Here is an 18408-nt window from a genome sequence, read left to right on the forward strand (position 1 = left end):
GATTCCCCAGTACCCACATAAGCCAGCTGCACAAGGTGGTGAATGCATCTGGAGTTCGTTTGCAGTTGCTAGAGGCCCTGGCATGCCCATTCTCCTTCCCTGTCTTTCTCTGTCTCAAAAAAAATAAATAAATAAAAATAGAGCCAGGCGTGGAGGCGTAATTCTTTAATTCCAGCACTCGGGAGGCATTGGTAGGAGGATCTTCATGAATTCAAAGCCACCCTGAGACTACGTAGTGAATTCCAGGTCAGTCTGAGCTAGAGTGAGACCCTACCTTGAAAAACCAAAATAAAATAAAAATAATAAAAAAAAAGTCTCTTGTTGAATCTTGAGCTGTTATTGTTTTGGGTCAGACTGGCTGACTAATGAGTCCCAGTTATTCTCCTGTCTTCACCTCCCTCAGGAGTTGAGTTATGTATGACCACACCCAGCTTTTTTTTTCCCACATGGGTGCTGAGCATTGATCTCAGGTTCTCAAGCTTGTGCAGCAAGTGTTCTTAGCTACTTCCCTAGCCCCAGATGCCTACCTTCTTGCTGGGACATCACATGGTTCTCTGTGTGTGCACATCCCTGATGTCTCTGACAATCCATTTTCCTTTTCTTATAAAGGTGTGAGTCACATGAAATAAAGTCTACCTTAGTGGATTCATTCTGATTTAATCACCTCTTTGGATGACATTTTTACCCAAATACCATTATATCCTGAGAGACAAGGGGTAGGGCTTCAACACCTGACTTTGGGAAGGCAGTATATAGTTCAATCCATAGCCTTGACATATGCCAAGTATTGTGATAAGAATCCTCATTATATAATAGGATGTTGGAAAGTGACTAAAAGAATATATTAATGAATAGAAGCTGGGCATGGTGATGCACACCTTTATTCCAAGCACTCAGGAGGCAGAGGCTGCACGTCAGCCTGGGCTAGAGTGGGACCCTACCTCAAAACAAAAGACAATATATACATACATACATACATACATACATACATGCATGCATGCATACATACATACATATGTAGTGAATTAAGAGTAGCAAAGCTAGTTCTTATTGTGACATTAATAGCATTTCAAGTATTATTTGTAACATTTGATTTTTAAAATATTTTTATTTATTTATTTGCAGGCAGAGAGAGAAAAAGAGAAGAGTGACTATCTCAAATGGTCTGTTTCTGTCTTCTACAGAAGCACTTAATTGAATTCTGCTACACCGTCGCCCAGAAATATCTTTTTGAAGGAAAGCATGAAGATGCCGTCCCAGCAGCTTTGCATTCCCTTCGCTTCCGCATGAATGTGCATGGCCTGAATTCAGTAGAGCTTGTGCCCGCTTACCTGCTGTTGGCTGAGGCTAGCCTTGGTGAGTAGAACTGACTTAAGACCCCTGAACCTCCTCAAAAAGTGCTGCATTGTCTTCCCAGTGCCCAGAGTCTAACCTTGACAGGGGCACCAAAGTGCCTTGTGTGGAAGAGCAGGGTTGGTGGGGAGACTAGGGACAAGGTGCGGAAGGAGATATCACACATTGGTCCACAACTGTGAAATGCACTCAGGATGGCCTATGGGAAGGAAGGAAATTTATTAGGATGCTGGGGTGTTTTATTAACATTTTCCATGATTATAAAAAATATCCCATGGTAATACCCTCCCTCCCCCCAACTTTCCCCTTTGAAATTCCATTCTCTATCATATCCCCTTCCCATCTCAATCATTCTACTTACATATATACAATACCAACCTATTAAGTAACCTCCTCCCTTCTTTTCTCTTCCTTCTCGGGCCTTATTTTGTTGTTGTTGTTTGTTTTTTGAGGTAGGGTTTCACTCTAGCCCAGGATGACCTGAAATTCACTATGTAGTCTCAGGGTGGCCTTGATCTCTTGGCCATTCTTCTGCCTCTGCCTCCTGAGTGCTGGGATGGAAGGCATGTGCCACCACACCCAGCTTATTTCTTATCTTTGTCTCTTTCTGGGTATCTGCTTCAGTGCTCCTCTCTGCAGAACAGATATAAACATATTTTAAAATTTAATTTTGTTTCATTTAAAATTTATTTATTTGTAAACACAGAACAATAAATAGCAAGGGAGAAATAGGCATGCCAGGGTCTCATGCTACTTTGTACATCTGGCTTTATATGGGTACTGGGGAAATGAACTTGAGCCAGCAGGCTTTACAAGCATGTGCCTTTAACCACTGAGTCATCTCTCCTGCCCCAGACCGTTTTTTTCGGTTTTTCAAGGTAGGGTCTTGTTATAGCCCAGGCTGACCTAGAATTCACTACTTAGTCTTAGGCTGGCCTCAAACTCACAGCGATTGATCCTCCTACCTCTGCCTCTAGAGTGCTGGGATTAAAGGTGTAAGCCACCACACCCAGCAGTTCTTTTTTAAATATTTTATTTATTTATTTATTTGAGAGAGAGAAAGAGGGAAGGGGGAGGAGAGAGAAAGAATGGGCATATCAGGGCCTCCAGCCACTGAAAACTAACTACAGATGCATGTGCCACCTTGTATGACTGGCTTATGTGGGTCCTGGAGAATCGAACCGGAATCCTTTGGCTTTGCAGGCAAATGCCTTAACTGCTAAGCCATCTCTGCAGCCCACAGCAGATTCTTTTAACGGATGTGTGTGCATGTGTGTGATGGTTTGTGTGTGTGTGTGGGGGGGGTTATCGTGTGTGCGTGTGCATGTGTGGAGACCAGAGAACAACTTTCAGTGTCATCCTCAGGAATGCTATCTACCTCTGTTTTCAAACAACCTCTCATTGGCCTGGAGCTCATCAATTAGGTTAGACTGGTTGAGCAGTGAGCTCCAGGGAGCCTTGATCCTCCTAGCTCTACCTCCCCAAGGCTCAGAATGCAGGTGTACACCACCATACCTGGCATTTTCCTGTGGATACTGGGGATCACACTCAGGCTTTCCTGCTTACAAGGCACATACTTTACTGACTGAGCTCCCTTCCCAGACCCTGAAGACCAGATTCTAGCATCCTGTGCTCACTGCAGGAGACAGCTATCCCCCACCACACACTGTTTCAGGTATAGTTCTTGAATTTACATGTCTCCTAGGTTCAAGGTGAGTACTTGATATGAATTGGCATCTGATTTTCAATTACAGATTCCTAAGAGATAGAATATTTTTGGCCCGGTTTGAGTGTGGAATCTACCTTTGTTCCATGGTGTCAGAGTCTTATAGTTCAGAAACAAAGGAACCCAATACCATAGATGAGGAGGCAGTTCTGAGAGCAGGGAGCACAGGTTTAGTAGACATCCATCTGATGGCTGCTGTGGGAGGAAAATTAGCATTCTGAGAGGAGACGGGCACACATCCATAAATGAACCTTCTGTTCTTCCTTATGCTGTCCGGCAGTGTTCCTAAGTAAGTATTCTTTTTTACTCATTGTAAGCCTACATCACTAAACAAAAAGAGGAAGAGCCTACAACACAAATAGAACTAGTCTCTCTCGGCTATAGCATTTATCACACAACACGCTGGACTCCCAGGAAGGACAAGGCCTTCATCCTGCAGAAGAGTTCTGTCACAGAGGGTTTTCTATTCAGCCCAGACAGCTTCCCTAGGAGACCACCAGAGACAGGCAGTGACACCATCTCCTGATAGCTAGACAAAAAGCTATCTTGATGTGTCAGGAGTGTCTGAGTATTAAAGGTAAAGGTGCTCTTTCTTTCTCTCACCTCTGTGTCACTTGGTATCTAGGTGTGGTCTATTCTCCTCCCCAGAGTATCTCTCATATTTATGCCATCTCCTTTTGTTTACTGATGTGTGGTTCAGGTGCTTCTCATTGTTGATTGAACAACTTCAAAAGTCCTCTACTGGGGCTGGAGAGATGGCATAGCAGTCAAGGTGGTTGCCTGTGAAAGTTAATGGTCCATGTTTGACTCTCCAGATCCCATGTAAGCCAGATGCACAAGGTGATGTGAGTGCTCAAGGTTGCGCATGTTCATATGATGGCATACACATCTGGAGTTTGATTGTAGTGGCTGGGGGCCCTGATGTGCCAATTCTTTCTCTTTCATAATTTTTTTTTTTAAAGTCTTCTAATTCATCTTCTGCCCTTTTTCCTCCCTTCTGGTCCCTCTTCTACACTAGTTCCAGCAGATCTTTCTAAAGCAAAGTGTAATTCTCTCCTTTTTCTGGAAACCCTCTCACTTTTTGTCACATGCATTAAATCCTTGGTATTACTTCCCGAGCCCTTTATCACTTGTCTCCTCCCACCTCATCATCTTCATTTCTTGCCTCTCTGTCCTTCACACTTTGTGTTCCAGCCTCAAAGACCAGTAGATTCTTTCCCCCCATGTAGTATTCTGTAAGTGATATCTCCATGACATTGAACATGCATCATCTTATCCTGGGAAGTCCTTCCTCCCTCCCTTTTCTTTTCTTTTTTTTTTTTTTTTGAAATTTATTATTTATTTATTTGCAAGCAGAGAGAGACAGAAGATAGACAGAGACAGAATAGGTGTGAGGGCCTCTAGTCACCGCAAATAAACTCCAGATGCATGTGCTACTCTGGCTTTATGTGGGCACTGGGTAATTGAACCAGGGTTGTTAGGTTTTGCAGGCAAATGCCTTAAGTGCTGAAACATTTCTTCAGCCTCCCTCCCTCCCTTTTCTAACCAGGAAACTGTTCATCCTCACAGTACACCTGAGACTTAGGTGGCCATGTCTGTCCCCCTCATTGTCCCTCCCCACCCCATCCCTAGAATTTGTCATTTCCTATTTTCTTCCACCTCCAAACCTCATGTTTCTGTTGTTGCATTTGTACATAGTAAACATATGTTTTCCTGTGTTCACATGCCTTTTCCCAACCCAGAGTGACTTTTTTTAAGATCAATGACTTTCTTTATCTTTGAATAGTTATCACTGAGTGAAAAGCCTGGCATATAAAAATTTTTATTGTATGTGTATTCATTGAGATTTAATGCACATGCCATAAAGTTCGCCCTTCTATAATTATCTCTACTGTGTAATTCCAGGGCATTTTCATTACTCCTGCAAGAAGCCTTGCAACTGTCAGTAGTTACTCCCTGTTAGACATTCCCGCTCACACTGCCCTCCTCTGGGCCCCCAAGGCACCACTAATCTACCTTTTGTATGGACTTAACTTGTTCTGGTCATTTCTTATAAATGGAAGTATATCATATGTGGCCATTGGCGTGTAGCTTCTTTTACTTATTTTGTTGGTTTTATGTTTCATCCAAGCTGTGGCATGTATCAGTACCTTGTTGTTGTTTTTTATTTATTTGTTTGTTTTTTCAAGGTAGGGACTCACTCTAGCCCAGGATGACCTGGAATTCACTATGTAGTCTCAGACTGACCTCAAACTCATAGTGATTCTCCTACTTTGGCCTCCCAAGTGCACTGCCATGGCTGGCTGTTTTTATTTATTTGAGAGAAAGTGAGAAAGAGAAAGGGGCAAATAGAAAAAAAGAGAGAATGGGTGCATACCAGGGCCTTTAGCCACTGCCAACAAAGACACATGGGCCTAGACACATGGGCCAGCTTTTGCATGTAGCTTTACGTGGCTACTGGGGAATCAAACTCAGGTCCTTGGGCTTTGCAGGAAATGCCTTAACTGCTCTGAACCACCTGTCATATCTCAGGGACCAGACTGGCAAGTCATTTCTTCAGCACCTGGCTGCTTTTATGATTGAATAATAGTCCACTCATTGATTTTGCTTGTTCATGCATCGTTGGATGCAGCTGATGGACATTTAAGCTGCTTCATCTTTTGGCTACTATGAATAGGCTGCTGGAACATCTGTGTGCAAGTTTTGTGCATCAGCAAATATTTGGGTCAGTGAGCAAATGAATGTATGGTGAGTTATCATGTGGTCTTTGGTTAGAATATCAATTGTGCCCCTTCTTATTGACTTGGGGCAGGTCTGGGCCGGATTGTGCAGGCTGAAGAATATTTATCCCAAGCCCAGTGGACAGTCCTCAAGTCAACTGACTGTAGTAATGCCACCTACTCTTTACTGCATCGGAACCTGGGACTTCTCTACATGGCCAAGGAGAACTTTGAAGAAGCCCGTTATCATCTGGCCAATGATGTAAGCAAGCTAAATTACAATGCCTGGATGTTTCTGCAGATAGCACTGTTTATTTTTTTCCTTCTTTTTCTTTTTTTTTTGTTTTGTTTTTCGAGGTAGGGTCTCACTCTAGCTCAGGCTGACCTGGAATTAACTCTGTAGTCTCAGGGTGGCCTTGAACTCACGGCGATCCTCCTACCTCTGCCTCCTGAGTGCTGGGATTAAAGGCGTGCGCCACCACGCCCGGCTCTTTTTCTTTTTTTAAAATAAATATTTTATTTATTAGTCATTTGACAGTGAAAGAGGGGGAGGGAGAGAGAGAGAGAGAGAGAGAGAGAGAACGGGCATGCCGTGGCCTCCAGCCACTGCAAACAAATTCCAGATGCGTGCACCCCATTGTGTACCTGGCTAATGTGGGTCCTAGGGAATTGAACCTGAGTCCTTTGGCTTTGCAGGAAAATGCCTTAACTGCTAAACCATCCCTCCAGCCCTTTTCTTTTTCTTTTTGTTTTTTTGAGGTAGGGTCTCACTCTAGCTCAGGCTGACCTGGAATTCACTCTGTATTCTCAGGGTGGCTACGAACTCACAGTGGTCCTCCTACCTCTGCCTCCCGAGTGCTGGGATTAAAGGTGTATGCCACTATGCCTGGCTTTCTTTTTCTTTTTAACTGAGTATTTCCCCAAATTTTACTATTTGCAGCTAGCCATTTGGTCAGGAAATCAAGAATGCAATTCTGGGCTGAGGAGATGGCATAGCTGTTAAGGCACTAGCCTGCAAAGCCAAGGAACCCATTCAATTACCCAGGACCTATGTAAGCCAGATGCACAGGGTGGTGCATGTGTCTGGAGTTTGTTTGTAGTGGCTGGAGACCCTGGCATGTCCATTCTCTCTTTACTTGCCTCTTTCTCAACAAATAAAATAATAATAATTTTTTTTTAAAGAATGTAATTCTAACCACCTGGGTTCAAGCCTTTCTGCTTCCTGGCTGTGCAAATGTGGCCAGGCCACATCTTCTCCAAGGCTCAGTGGTTTTGAGGCTAATCTGAGGAGACAAAGCAGCACACTGGTTCAGAGAGGAGCTCTGCTTCTGGCCCCAGCTCTGTTGTTTCACTTGCCACAGTTAATATCTTTCATCACCTGTAAGCCAGAAATCATCAAAAGGTTTCAGCTACAGAGACTAATAACAGAACAATGTGTGCTCTGTGCTTTGGCATTGTCTCTACTTCACAGTGTGGCTATTAAATTTAGATGAGTTAGATCTATAAGAAAGCACTTAGAAGCTGTAAGACTGTACAAATGTTAGGTTGGATGATGGATGAGCTGCCCTTCCAAAGTTAGGATCTTCCTCACTTTGGAATAAAATTTCTGGATTGAAAAATATTTTCAAATAGAAGAGTTTCTGAGCCTGAAGTCTGGGTTAGGCTGGGTCATACTGCAGTCTCCACATGGGCTGGCTCTTTCTGTAGCCTCTGTACTCACTTCTCCACCAGACAATGTTCCTTGCCATTGCCTGCATCTGCACGTTGCCTATGGAGTTGTCTCATGCAAGTCATAGTCCATGTCCCAAATCCATTCACTGTCTGATTTCCATGAACTACACAAACTAGTTCCCTTGCTAGCAGGCTTTGCTTGAGTTTGGAGGGTGGGAGGAGAGCGTGGGTGAGGTTTTTCTCCTCTCTGCCTCACCCCAGCTCTGGCAGGGCCAGTCAAGGTTCTTCTCTGGCCATAGTTTATGTCAAGTCCCATAGTTCTTGTTTCGGCTGGCCCCTATGATCCCTGTTTTCCCTTCTTGGTTTGTGAGGTATAGGAATTGGTACTTTCTCACCACTGGTTTTCCCTAGTGCCTTAATTCTTCCATCAAACTAGCTTCAGGTAATCCTTTTGAGATGCCACCTGTTTCTACCCAGACCCTTAACCAATATAGTTCTTCATTTATGTTCTCTCCCTCTCTCTCTCCTTTTGAGATAGGGATTCACTCTAGTCCAGGCTGATTTGGAACTCACTCTATGGTCCTAGGTTGGTCTCAAACTCACAGCAATCCTCCTACCTCTGCCTCCTGAGTGCTGGGATTAAAGGCATATGCCACACCCGGCTTCTTCTCTATCTTCTACATCCTCTAACAAGTTAAGCAGAGACACATTCTGTCTTTAACTGAGCCACACAGTAGGATTTATATCAAACCCATATTTCTAACAGTTCCTCTGTATTGTCACATTTAGTGCTGAGGACTAAACCTAGGGCCTTGCACTTGCTAGTGCTCTACCACTGAGATAAATCACAAACCTCTTAGCTCCATTTTTTAAAATATTTTATTTTTATTTATTTCTTTATTTGAGAGAGAAAGGGGGGCAGATACAGAGACAATGAGTATACCAGGGTCTCTAACCACTGCAAATGAACTCCAAATGCATGGTCCGTCTGTGCATCTGGCTTATTTGGGTTCTGGGGAATTGAACCTAGGCCCTTAGGCTTCACAGGCAAGTGCTAAGCCATCACTCCAGCCCCATGTTTAATTTCTTGAGAAGCTACCAAATCATTTCCACAGAGCCTGGACCATGTTATATTTCAACCAGCACTGTATGGGGTTTCATTTGCTCCTCCCCCTTGCCAACACTTACCATTTTCTCTTCGATGATAGTATCCTACTGATATAAAGTGGAATAGTCCACTCTGATGTTTATTTTGCATTTCTTTAATGACTATCATGTTCAGCATTTTTGTTTGTTTGTTTGTTTGTTTGAGGTAGGGTCTTGCTCTAGCCCAGGCTGACCTGGAATTCACTATGGAGTCTCAGGATGGCCTCGAACTCACGGCGATCCTCCTACCTCGGCCTCCCGAGTGCTGGGATTAAAGGCGTGCGCCACCACACCCGGCTCATGTTCAGCATTTTTGAATGTGGGTGTGGTATGTGTGCATGTGTGTTTGTATGTGTGTGGATGATCCTATAGCATAAGTGATCCTGTAGCATAGTCCAATGAAGTTGTATGCTAAAAGAAAGAAAAACAGACTGGGGAGATAGTTCAGTCAGTTAAGTGCTTATTTCACAAGCATGAGGACCTGAATTTGGATTCCCTAGAACTCATGTAAAAGCTGAGCATGGTGGCATGCTGGGGGTGTCCAGGTGTGCATGCCCATGTGGAGGACAGATGACATCCTTGGGTATTATCATCTTCAGGCACAATATTCATCTATTTTGAGACAGGGACTAACATTGGTCTGGAGCTCACCAATTTGGCTAGACTACCTGGCCAGTGACCTCCAGGGATCCTCCTGTCTCCACCTCACCAGTGCTGGGATGACAGCTACATACAGCCACACTTGAAATGTTACATGGGCATAGAGGATTGGCACTTGGGTCCTGATGTTCATGAGACAAGTACTTTACTCACTGAGCTATCTCTCCAGCCCCACTGTTAAGCATTTCTTATATGCATACTAACTATTCATAAACCTTTTTGGAGCCTTAGTCCATTTGAACATTGGGATGTTGTAAAAGTTCCATCTGTGAATTCTGGATGCAAGTCTTTTATCAGACATAGAAGTTGCAGAGGGAACTCATGCATTCTCCCTTTTCCTCCTATAATAGATTTATTTTGCAAGTTGTGCATTTGGAACAGAGGACATTAGGACCTCAGGAGGCTATTTCCACTTGGCCAATATCTTCTATGGCCATAAAAAAAAAGACGTGGCAGATACATTGTATACTCAGGTGAGCTAGAGGATATGGACCCTAAGCTTTGACTCTTAGACCTGGTATCTTACAACTGGTATCTGACTACTTCTGAGGAATCTACCATAGGAGCTGCTCAGAGAGATGATGGGCCCCAGTTCATATAGCCTAGTAGGTGATGTGCTGCACTGTTTTTCCTGTTTCTCTAATGCTTAGTATCCACAGGATGATTAGCAGACAATGAGTGATGGATCAGTAAGAGCCAGGGCTCCAGACAGGCTCTGACATAGCCACAGAAGCAAGCTGGGTGGCATGTGGAGGTGTGTGATAACCAAGAGGAACTCTTAAAGGATACTTATTATTGTAATGCCCTGTCAAAGGATCAAAGCATGTGAGAGTACTTTAAAAAGTATATGTTTTGTATGAAAAAAGACCCTTAAGCTATTCGTAATAATGAAAATGTCAGTTATGTTCATTTCCATAACACTTAGCCAGCAAGCACTCATGAGTGTACAACACAGGCTGTCATGCTGTGATTGTTGATTCATATTTCAGAACCATTTCTGAGTCAGAGGCATTGTGGTGAGGCTGAAAGTAATGAACTTTGGAGTCTTGTACACCTGGCTTTAAATCCAGGCTATACCACTTAACAGCTCTTTCCAAAACTCAAGTGTGGTCATAACTCCTTGAGCTCAGTTTATGTACATGTAAGATGAAGTTGTAAGCATGCGCCCATGAGTGAGAGCCATTGTTACTAGCTCCTGCCAGGCTGCTCCCATGAGCCTGCCAAATGCCCTTTGCTGCCCATCCTCTGTCACATGCACTGTGGCTCCTGACAGAGCAAGAGGAGGCCCACTTACTGATCCCAATCGGCTGCTTCAACAGCTGAGCCTGACCTCTTGTCTGACTACTGTGCTTTCCCAACAGGTCTCAGAAATCTGGCATAAGTATTTGAATGATCACTATCAAGTCCTCTCACAGGCTCGTGTCCAACAAATAGATTTACTGGGCAAACAATTTGTGAACGACACTGGCTTGGGTGAGTGGCAATTCTCCCTAGCAGACAGAACAGCGAGCGACTTCATCCTATCTCCATGCGTAGGCTTTGCCTGTTAGGATCAGGAGCATGGCTGAGCATGGAACCCACTAGTGTCATATCCCCATTTTGTGGATGAAGAAAATTGACACAGGGGTTCAAAGAGCTTTGACCAATGTCAGGAGGAGTTTGAATCCCTGTCAGCACACATAACCCACAGGGGGCTAAGAAGGGGCAGTCATGGAGGGAAAAGACCCTGTTCGCATCCTTGTGTTTTCTGCGGAGCATACATTTCTTGTTTGTTATCCTCCCAGGGCACATAATACAAGGTGAATAAGGTTTATGCAGAAGTCACTTGCTGATTTCTTCAGGTGCCTTATGTGCCTCCTTTACAGAAAAGTGAACTCCTCATTGGCAGGGTCAAATGTGATTCATCTCCATCCCTAGGCTTAGCAAAGAGCTGAGTGTCCAGTAGCCCTGTATAGGGTCATGCCCTTGGAGACAATGAAAAGATAGGTGATCTCGTTTCCCCCATCTGCAGTGCAGTTAGTGATATAGGATCTATATGCAGTAACAAAAAAAAAAAAAAGAACATTCCATGGGTGCGAATCACATGACAACATGAATCCAAGAATGAAATAATAGGGACAGGTGGTTGGCATTAAAAAGGGAGACTGGAGGAAAGATTTTAAGCTAAGCCTTCAAAAAATTAGTAACTTTCTTGATTTTCTCATTATGAAAGTGATTCCGGTTATAGCAGAAAACTTGGAAATCACAGCTATCCAGAGACAGCCAACCTTAATATTATGGTGTATGTCCTTTTTGTCTTTTTCTTTAAGCTTATTATTTAATCATGTGCTTTTAAAATACTTTATTTGTAAGCAGAAACAGAGAAAGAGAGAGAAAGAGAAACAGAGAGAGAGAGAATGGGCACACCAGGGCCTCCAGCTTCTGCAAATGAACTCCAGATTCATGTGCCACTTTATGCATCTGACTTTACATGGGTACATTGAACCTGGGTCATTAGGTTTTACAGGCAAATGCCTTAACCACTGAGCCTTTTCACCAGCCCCTAAATATGTGCTTTTAAGTGCCTGGTCCATAATGACCATTCGACAGATAGTATCTAATCTAATAACAAAAATCTCTGGGGAAAATAGTGAATAGACTCATGGGGAACAGAAAGGCTGTTACTTAGGCCTCTGCCTTGAGGTGAGGAAGTAATATGCTGTAGCTGGAGAGCAAGCTGAGCTGAACCTGAGGACTCAGACTGTGAAAATTTTCCCATATCTAAGAGCCCAAGACATTTAGAGTTGAGGGTCTGAAAGAGAATAACCTTAGCAGCTTCGGGACTAGAGTTACTTTGACACTGACCTTTTAGACAAATAGAGACTTCACAGTAAGAGTCTTTTGTCAGTAGGGCCCATACCCACTGAGTGTTCAGGGTGCGGGCAGGCACAGCTGCCCAGGGCCCGTGTTTCTTTTCTCTCTTTCCAATGCAGACGAAGCCCAGGAGGCAGAAGCCATTCGGATCCTGACTTCAATCTTAAGCATTCGAGAACCTACTTCTGACAAAGCTCCCAGAAAAACTGTCCTGGTTCTGAAGACTCTGGCCATGCTTTACTACCTGATGATGGATTCATTAAAGGCAAGTTTCCCCAGAAAAGCACACATCCAAAGTAGAGACAGAAATACATCCAAGTTGGGCTTGGAGATGGCTCAGTGAATAAAGTGCTTTTGTACAAGTGTGAGTAACTTAGCTCAGATCTCCAGATCCTATGTAAAGTCAGACATTGTAACAAGAGCATCTGTAACCCCAGCATGCCTACTGCAAGAAGGGAGGTAGAAACAGGAGAATCCTCTGAAAGTTTGTGGGCTAGCTTGTCAAATGCAACAGTAAACAATGAGAGTCACTGCCTCAAACAGCATGGAAGATGAAGCCAACACCCAAAGTTGTACTCTGATCTCCACACATGAAACATAGTTCATGTGCACACGCGCGCACACACACGCACACACACACACACACACCTTCACTCCAAAACAATTCAAAAGCATGGCATTTCTAATTTGTTAAGTCCAGGTTGCAAAATGGAACAAGATTATCTTCTTACAAGGAGGCCTTCCCAGGATTGCCCAGGGGAACTGAATCTGGGACAGTGTGGGGAAGCCAGCAGAGAAGGAAAACTCTGTGGAGTACTTGGAGGAATGACATGGTCACTATAACTATGCTCAGTTCCCCAACTCCCTATTGCTGCTGGGATGCAGGCAGAAATGAACTGCCATGAAATGGCTAAACAGGTAAATGTGGGACTGGGGAGATGGCTTAGTGAGTAAAGTACTTTCTGTGTAAACATGAGGATCTGATTTCAATCTCCAGTACCCACATAAAAACTGGGAGGCAGAGACAGGATCCTTGTGACTGTTGGCTGGCAGCTCTAGCCAAGTCAGTGAGTTCCATGTTCAGTGAGACACCCAGTCTAAAAAAATTAAAGTGGAGGACTGGAGAGATTGCTTAATGGTTAAGGCACTTGCCTGTGAAGCCTAAGGACCCTGGTTCGATTTCCCAGTACCCACAGAAACCAGATGCACATGGTGGCACATGAGTCTGGAGTTAATTAGCAGTGACTAGAGGCCATGATGTACCCATTTTTCTCTCTATATCTGTCTCTTTCTTTCTCTCTCTCTCTCAAATAAATAAATAAAACATTAAAATAAATAAAGTGGAGAGTGACAGAGGAAGACACCTGATGTTGACCTCTGGCCTCCACAGGTTCATGCATACACATACACCCATGCCACAACAGTACACATACACCCCCACACAAACATGCATACATGCAAGCACACTGCACACATTCACATACAGAAAGAAAAAAGGTAACTGTTTCTGAGAACTTCTTACGTACCAATCATTGGCTTAAGCCCTTTATATATAGCGTTCATGCTTAATTCTTTTTTTTTAATTATTTTATTTATTTGAGAGAGAGACTGGGCGGGAGGGAAAGACGAAGATAGAGAGATAGAATGAGAATGGGTACGCCAGGGCCTACAGCCACTGCAAACAAACTCTAGGGGCACGTACCACCTTGTACATCTGGCTTTCCATGGGTACTGGGGAACTGAACCTGGGTCATTAGGCTTTGCAGTCAAGCTCCTTAACTGCTGACCCATCTCTCCAGCCCTCAATGTTCTCTTTTCTGTGACAATGCCCACTTGTCACTACAATTCTGTTTCAGGCACACGAATATGCTGCAAGAGCTCTGAGTCTAGCCCAAGAACATCTTAGTGTAGAGGAGCAAAATGTTATTCAAGAATTACTAACTCTCATCACAACCGAAGAGGAGCAACCCATCACCTCGTGAGCTGTCCAGTGACCAGTACAATCAGTTGTGCACAACTGCTCTGGGGTACTCTGAATGACTAGTATGTTCACTTTCCCCCTGGGACTGTGCATGTAACTGATGTCATTAGCATGTGTCACATGTAAGGGAATATAGAGCTTTAGACACAGAAGTCAATAAAACTGTTGTTTATTATGACCTTGACTTGACCTGGCATGACTTTGTATGGTCTTGAGTAATGTGTGGACAGATCACTTACATGGTATCTGTTGCTAAACTGCAAGTAGTTTATAGTATTTCCCAGAAGTCTCCCAGTGATGCATGTTTCACAGGTCTTTGCTAAGTGAGGGGGTTGGGATAGAGTAGTTTGGGGCAGAGCTTCTCTGTTCTCCTGAAATGAAGTTAGGATTGATCTAAGGTGGACTGTGAAAAAATTTCCATTATACAATTAACAAATGTATTAAAACACTATAATAGGGATTGGGAGATAGCTCAGCAGGTATGAGAACTTGCTATACCCGCATGAGGGCCTGAGAGGGCTTGATTTACCCTGAGTTTGATTTCCCAGTACCCACAGTTGGGTATGGCTAAGCATGCCTGCAACCCCAGTCCTGTGGGGAGTAGAGACTGGAGAATCCATGGTGCTTACAAGTCAGCCAGTCTGACCAAAAATGGTAGTTTTGGGTTCGGTGAGAGATGCCAGGCTCAAGGAAATATGTGGATGAGTGAAATAAGAGGACACCTGATATTCTCCTATGACTGTGAGCATGCATCTGCACACACACATGATCACATGGCACACCATACACACACACAAACTACACTAGAAAATATCTACTTGCATTAAAAGAATGTAGCAAAGGAGGAATGGAGAAACAAAAGGTTGTGAAATAGAGAAAACAAATAGAACGGATTCACATGTTCAGGGAGTCCCAGCATGCATTAGCTAAGACACAATTCCAGGTTGGTGTCTTTCTCATCCCAGTCATTTGAAGCAGGTTTGAACCATCTATATTGTCTAGGGAAGAGGCCCTCTGAAGCCGCCTGTGACAGGTCCTGCACTCAGATGTGCCTAATTTAAATTCCACATGATAGCTTTGTGACTGATTTCCCCATCCCCACATCCCCCCCCCCAGTGATTATTGTTGAAAAATGACTGCTGGGCATGGTAGCACATGTCTTTAATCCTAGCACTTGGGGGTCAGAGGTAGGAGGATTGCCATTAGTTTGAGGCTATCTTGAGACTACATAGTGAATTCCATTTCAGCCTGGGCTAAAGTGAGACCCTACCTCAAAAAAAAAAAAATGTGGCTGGGTATGGTGGTGCACGCCTTTAATCCCTGCACTTGGCAGGCAGAGGTAGGAGGATCACAATGAGTTCAAGGCCACCCTTAGAAAACAGTGAATTTAAAAAAAACCACCACCACGAACAACAACAACAAAAAGGTAGCTGGAGTATGTTTGCAGTGACTAGAGACCCTGGACACCCATTCTCTCTCATAAATAAGTAAAATAAAATAGTATATAAAAAACAAAAAATTTAAAAATATTCAAATTTTCAGTTAACAGGAGAAATACATTCAAGAGATCTTTACATGTTTACTATGGTTAATATTGCAGTTACTTCTTGTTGCTGGCCTAAAGCACCCAACCAAAAGCAAAAAATAAAAATAAAAATAAAAAGGTGGCCCCAGTCCTGTGAGGAGTCAAGACCACATAATCACTGGGGCTCATGGGTTTGGCCTGAAAAATGGCAGGTATGGGTTCACTGCAAGACTAAATTTCAAGGAAAAATACACAAAGTGTGATAGAGAAATGATACCCGGTATGTCCTCTGTACACATGTACACATGAAACGCAGTCATTTATGCCACATACACACTGTGCACACACACTAAAAAAAGTAGGGAATTGAACCTGGGTCTCTTGGCTTCGCAGGCAAACACCTTACCCACTAAGCCATCTCTCCAAGCCTCATAAGGCTTTTGACTTCAGAGTCTACTTTGGCCTTACTCAGCCACTTTGGGTGTTTCTCTAGATTATTTGTTATGCATTGGGCATCAGCACCACTGCTGTCATCAATTACCTTTTTTTTTTTTTTTTTTTTTTTTGAGTTAGGGTCTCACTCTGGCCCAGGCTGACCTGGAATTCACTGTGTAGTCTCAGGGTAGCCTCAAACTCGTGGCAATCCTCTTACCTCTGCCTCCTGAGTGCTGGGATTGAAAATATGCACCATCACACCCAGCTGTCATCATTTACTTCTGCAATGAAGAAAAAAACTTGGAATGAAACTTCCCGGTGTCCTCCCTTTATTTCACTATTCTGAGTTAAACCCCACCAGTGAGCTCCAACTGCCCAAGACTTGGCACTGCATAGAGCACAGTCATGGATCTCTGTGAGAATCATCCTGCTTTCCTGAAAGCAGGTGCCCTGTGAAAGCAGCGTAAACTGCTTCCAGCTCTTCATTACCCAGTTATTTCAAAGATAGCATAAATGTCTACTTTTCTGTATTAGAGTCATCTCTTTATCCTAAATGCCTAGAGAAGTGTCTGTTTTCGTGACCAAACCATTATTGAAACACCTGATATTTCTTCTTCAAACCTTTGATTTTCAGTTTACATCTTTTAGATGTATCTCTTGTAAAAGAACCAGGGGGCTTAGTGTATAAAGTAATTGAAACATCTAGTCCGATGTCCAGATCCCATGTAAACAGCTGGAAGCTGTGGTAGGCTTCTGTCACCTTGCATGCTGATGGTTACATGGGAAGCGGAGGCAAGAGAATTTTCCAGAAACTTAAAATGAGCTCAGCAAAGAACAGCAGAATCCAGAGAGTGCTGGGATTAAAGGTGTGTGCCACCACACCCTCTCTTTCCTTTGGATTGATTATATTTTTCTCATTTCTCAGTTTCTCAATGTACTTTTTTTTTTTAAAAAGGGTCTATTACATTTTATCCCACACTCTGCTAATTTGTTGGTTGCATCTTGCATTTCTGTTCTTCTAGTGATTGCCCCAGAAATTCAAGCATTTATTCTTACGTTCTATTAAAATCTAAACTTAGGTAGAGGCTGGGGATGATGGCTCAGTAGTTACAGGTGCTTGTTTGCAAAACCTGCTGGCCTGGGTTCAATTCTCCAGCACCATGTAAAACCAGATGCACAAAACAGATTGTTTATAGTGGCAAGAGACCATGGTACACCTATTCTCTTCCCACTCCTCTCCTTGGAAGTAATTAATTAAAAAATGTAAACTTATTCAAGAATCACTTATCATGGGGCCGGAGAGATGGCTCAGTGGTTAAAGGCGCTTGCTTGCAAAGCTTGATGGCCCAAGTTCGATTCCCCTGTACCCATATAAATCCAGATGCACAAAGTGGCGCATGCATGTGAAATTTGTTTGCAGTGGTAAGAGGCACTAGCATGCCCACTGGTATTCTCTCTCTCTCTCTCTGCTAGCAAACAAAAAGTATTTTAGAAAATCACTTATCCTTGCATATACAAGGTTTTTACAACCATTAAGTACACATTTACCTACTCTCAACTTATGTATTATACTGATATTTAGCTCAAATATACCTAAAACCCAAAATCATCATTATTATTTTATAATTTTCCTCCTTGCCTTTCCTACCTTCCATCTAGGCTCATGTGCTGATAAATCTTTTAGTATTTAGGTCTACTGATGGCAAGTATTAGATTTTTTTTTTTAAATATTTTTTATTTATTTATTTGAGAGCGTCAGACACAGAGAGAAAGACAGATAGAGGGAGAGAGAGAGAATGGGCGCGCCAGGGCTTCCAGCCTCGGCAAACGAACTCCAGATGCGTGCGCCCCCTTGTGCATCTGGCTAACGTGGGACCTGGGGAAGTGAGCCTCAAACCGGTGTCCTTAGGCTTCACAGGCAAGCGCTTAACCGCTAAGCCATCTCTCCAGCCCAAAGTATTAGATTTTTTTATTTTGTTAAATCTGAAAATGCTTTATTTTACCCTCATTTTATAAGCCTGATTCAATCAAAATGCCTTTCATTTTCATGTACAGCATATGATACAGGAAATAATTTCAATTCCAAAGAGTCTTGTGAACTATGGTTTCTTTGACCCCAAAGAGGATAACAGTCTGAAAAGAACCAGGAGTTCTGATGATTCTGAGGGTTACTCAGTGAGTGTCTGCTCTTTTCACCAGATAATCACATGTTTCTTCTATATGTCCAGCAAAATATGCAAGGGTGGAGCTAAGGGGTTATCCTTGAAAGCTCTAATTAAAATTTTACGTGCATGTGTCTGTGTGTGTGTAGCATATGTTTATACAAATGTGTGTGCAT

The 18408-nt window shown here is 43.2% G+C and overlaps 1 protein-coding gene across 8 annotated transcripts in view; it reads left to right on the top strand.

Moving 5' to 3' along the window:
* The window catches only part of Zmynd12 (zinc finger MYND-type containing 12), a 27591-nt gene extending 13303 nt beyond the window's left edge, over window positions 1-14288 (top strand). For 4 of the 8 annotated variants that reach the window (XM_045149824.1, XM_045149821.1, XM_045149826.1 and 1 more), the window contains 6 exons: window positions 1185-1356; window positions 5892-6061; window positions 9627-9749; window positions 10638-10749; window positions 12246-12394; window positions 13986-14288. In XM_045149824.1, coding sequence (XP_045005759.1) covers window positions 1185-1356; window positions 5892-6061; window positions 9627-9749; window positions 10638-10749; window positions 12246-12394; window positions 13986-14111 — 852 coding nt within the window. In that variant the 3' untranslated portion in view covers window positions 14112-14288. The remainder of the gene's footprint in view (window positions 1-1184; window positions 1357-5891; window positions 6062-9626; window positions 9750-10637; window positions 10750-12245; window positions 12395-13985) is intronic. The other 4 variants (XM_004670460.2, XM_045149822.1, XM_045149823.1 and 1 more) reach the window with 4 other exon arrangements.
* Window positions 14289-18408: the final 4120 nt, after the last annotated feature.

This window comes from Jaculus jaculus, chromosome 5 (assembly GCF_020740685.1).
Source record: "Jaculus jaculus isolate mJacJac1 chromosome 5, mJacJac1.mat.Y.cur, whole genome shotgun sequence".
Taxonomy (NCBI): domain Eukaryota; kingdom Metazoa; phylum Chordata; class Mammalia; order Rodentia; family Dipodidae; genus Jaculus; species Jaculus jaculus.